Source organism: Mytilus trossulus, chromosome 5 (genome assembly GCF_036588685.1).
Source record: "Mytilus trossulus isolate FHL-02 chromosome 5, PNRI_Mtr1.1.1.hap1, whole genome shotgun sequence".
NCBI lineage: Eukaryota > Metazoa > Mollusca > Bivalvia > Mytilida > Mytilidae > Mytilus > Mytilus trossulus.
Window position 1 is genome coordinate 77,964,092 of NC_086377.1, and position 3,329 is coordinate 77,967,420.

At 37.8% G+C, this 3,329-nt stretch overlaps 1 protein-coding gene across 1 annotated transcript; it reads right to left on the reverse strand.

Moving 5' to 3' along the window:
- Positions 1–315: 315 nt before the first annotated feature.
- Positions 316–2,893, reverse strand: LOC134718329 (protein PFC0760c-like). Its single transcript, XM_063580824.1, has 3 exons — positions 2,890–2,893; positions 1,539–2,357; positions 316–1,373 (listed from the first exon to the last, which is right to left on the reverse strand). Exons 1-3 carry the CDS (start codon positions 2,891–2,893, stop codon positions 316–318), a joined length of 1,881 nt encoding a protein of 626 aa, XP_063436894.1.
- Positions 2,894–3,329: the final 436 nt, after the last annotated feature.

Genomic DNA, 3,329 nt, shown 5'->3' on the forward strand with positions numbered 1-3,329 from the left:
GCCAGTTGGACTCATTGAAGTCAACAAACTCATGTTATTCTATTTAAAGATCATTAATTATATACACAACATTTAATAAGACAATTCAAAATTCTCCTTGTGTATCAAATCCATATGACAATAAAACATATAAAAATTCTTGAAAAAAAAAGTCCCATCCTGACACAGTCTGCACCAGACAAATGTCTCTGTCCATTTCTTCTATAATAATGTCATCTGACATTTTTCTCTTCATTCCATATTTCTTTAGATTCTTCTCTCTTATTTGTTCTTTTAGTATAATTCTAAGTTGGCTCTTTCTCCATGTTCTCCAAGTTATTTTTTTCTCTTTTTGGGTGTTCTGTGTGTGTTCTTTTTGATGTTTTCCAAGTGTTCTTTATGGATGTTTTCCAAGTGTTCTTTATGGATGTTTTCCAAGTGTTCTTTATGGATGTTTTCCAAGTGTTCTTTTTGGATATTCTCTGAGTTTTCTTTTTGGATGTTCTCTGTATTTTCTATTTGGATGTTCTCTGTATTTTCTATTTGTATGTTCTCTGTGTTATCATTCTGGATGTTCTCTGTGTTATCAGTCTGGATGATCTCTGTGTTATCAGTCTGGATGTTCTCTGTGTTATCATTCTGGATGTTCTCTGTGTTATCAGTCTGTATGTTCTCTGTGTTATCAGTCTGGATGTTCTCTGTGTTATCAGTCTGGATGTTCTCTGTGTTATCAGTCTGCATGTTCTCTGTGTTATCATTCTGGATATTCTCTGTGTTATCAGTCTGGATGTTCTCTGTGTTATCAGTCTGGATGTTCTCTGTGTTATCAGTCTGGATGTTCTCTGTGTTATCAGTCTGTATGTTCTCTGTGTTATCAGTCTGTATGTTCTCTGTGTTATCAGTCTGGATGTTCTCTGTGTTATCAGTCTGGATGTTCTCTGTGTTATAAGTCTGGATGTTCTCTGTGTTATAAGTCTGGATGTTCTCTGTGTTATCAGTCTGGATGTTCTCTGTGTTATCAGTCTGGATGTTCTCTGTGTTATCAGTCTGGATGTTCTCTGTGTTATCAGTCTGGATGTTCTCTGTGTTATCAGTCTGTATGTTCTCTGTGTTATCAGTCTGGATGTTCTCTGTGTTATCAGACTGGATGTTCTCTGTGTTATCAGTCTGGATGTTCTCTGTGTTATCAGTCTGGATGTTCTCTGTGTTATCAGTCTGGATGTTCTCTGTGTTATCAGTCTGGATGATATCTGTGTTATCAGTCTGTATGTTCTCTGTGTTTTCTATTTGTATGTTCTCTGTGTTATCAGTCTGGATGATCTCTGTGTTATAAGTCTGGATGTTCTCTGTATTATCAGTCTGGATGTTCTCTGTGTTATCATTCTGGATGTTCTCTGTGTTTTCAGTCTAGATGTTCTCTGTGTTATCAGTCTGGATGTTCTCTGTGTTATCAGTCTGTATGTTCTCTGTGTTATCAGTCTGGATGTTCTCTGTGTTTTCTATTTGTATGTTCTCTGTGTTATCAGTCTGGATGTTCTCTGTGTTATCAGTCTGTATGCTCTCTGTGTTATCAGTCTGGATGTTCTCTATGTTATCAGTCTGTATGCTCTCTGTGTTATCAGTCTGGATGTTCTCTGTGTTATCAGTCTGGATGTTCTCTGTGTTATCAGTCTGGATGTTCTCTGTGTTATCATTCTGGATGTTCTCTGTATTATCAGTCTGGATGTTCTCTGTGTTATCAGTCTGGATGTTCTCTATGTTATCAGTCTGGATGTTCTCTGTGTTATCAGTCTGTATGTTCTCTGTGTTATCAGTCTGGATGTTCTCTGTGTTTTCTATTTGTATGTTCTCTGTGTTATCAGTCTGGATGTTCTCTGTGTTATCAGTCTGTATGCTCTCTGTGTTATCAGTCTGGATGTTCTCTGTGTTATCAGTCTGGATGTTCTCTGTGTTATCAGTCTGGATGTTCTCTGTGTTATCAGTCTGGATGTTCTCTGTGTTATCAGTCTGTATGTTCTCTGTGTTATCAGTCTGTATGTTCTCTGTGTTATCAGTCTGGATGTTCTCTGTGTTATCAGTCTGGATGTTCTCTATGTTATCAGTCTGGATGTTCTCTGTGTTATCAGTCTGTATGTTCTCTGTATCATCAGTCTGGATGTTCTCTGTGTTTTCAGTCTGTATGTTATCTGTGTTATCAGTCTGTATGTTCTCTGTGTTTTCAGTCTGGATGTTCTCTGTGTTATCAGTCTGGATGTTCTCTGTGTTATCAGTCTGGATGTTCTCTGTGTTATCAGTCTGGATGTTCTCTGTGTTATCAGTCTGGATGTTCTCTGTGTTATCAGTCTGGATGTTCTCTGTGTTATCAGTCTGGATGTTCTCTGTGTTATCAGTCTGGATATTTCAATATTGAATTTCAGTGTGCAGTATATGCATAAAAAACGAACATGAATTAATGATAGTTGATCGGAACTGATATATATATAGTTAATTTCCCGGCTTTTAATGAAAAGTCTGTAATTCTTTATCTCATTTAAACCAATAACTGTTGCTGATTCTCAGCCGCATCACAAAGTAACCAATCAGTGAGCAGTAATTATTTCAAGATGGCGTGCATGTCTACCGAAACTCATAGCTCCGCACCGTGATGCGAAGCAATAATAGCCCAGCACCGTGATGCGAAGCAGTAATAGTTCAGCATCGTGATGCGAAGCAGTAATAGCTCAGCATCGTGATGCGAAGAAAAAAGGACAAATAAGGGCATGCAGTGGCGGATAAAAGAAAATAAGGGGGATTCCGGGAGTTGGAATTTCCTTTTTTTGACGAACAATGGTTATGAATGGGTACATATGATTGGAATGCTTCTAATCAATGACTGGGACCTACCCTGAATAGAATCGTTTTAAAAGATACCCATATACGATAATTAAATATCAATTAAACACATACTATTGCAGTTATCCGTATTACAGCAATGTGTTAAGGATGCCACTGTCCTCCGTGTTAGAGATGTCACTGTTCTCCGTGTTAGAGATGCCACTGTTCTCTGTGTTAGAGATGCCACTGTCCTCCGTGTTAGAGATGCCACTGTTCTCCGTGTTAGAGATGCCACTGTTCTCCGTGTTAAAGATGCCACTGTCCTCCGTCCATAAGTTGCTTTGTTTATACCTTCTATCATTTCACAAACCTATAAATTAAAAGACGATTTTTACATATAGACAACTTTCAATCCAACTTACAATTTATAAAAGTAAAACATTAAAGGTTAATTTACGGCCTTCGACATGGAGCCTTGGTTCCCACCGAACAGCAAGCTATAAAGGGCCACAAAAATTACTAGTGTAAAACCATTC

What these genes read in the sequence shown, in the direction of transcription:
- LOC134718329 (XM_063580824.1), bottom strand. An exon ending in CCAGACTGATAACACAGAGA is followed by an intron (nt 1,374 to 1,538) that starts GCATACAGACTG and finishes CTGAAAACACAG; the next exon opens with AGAACATCCAGAATGATAAC.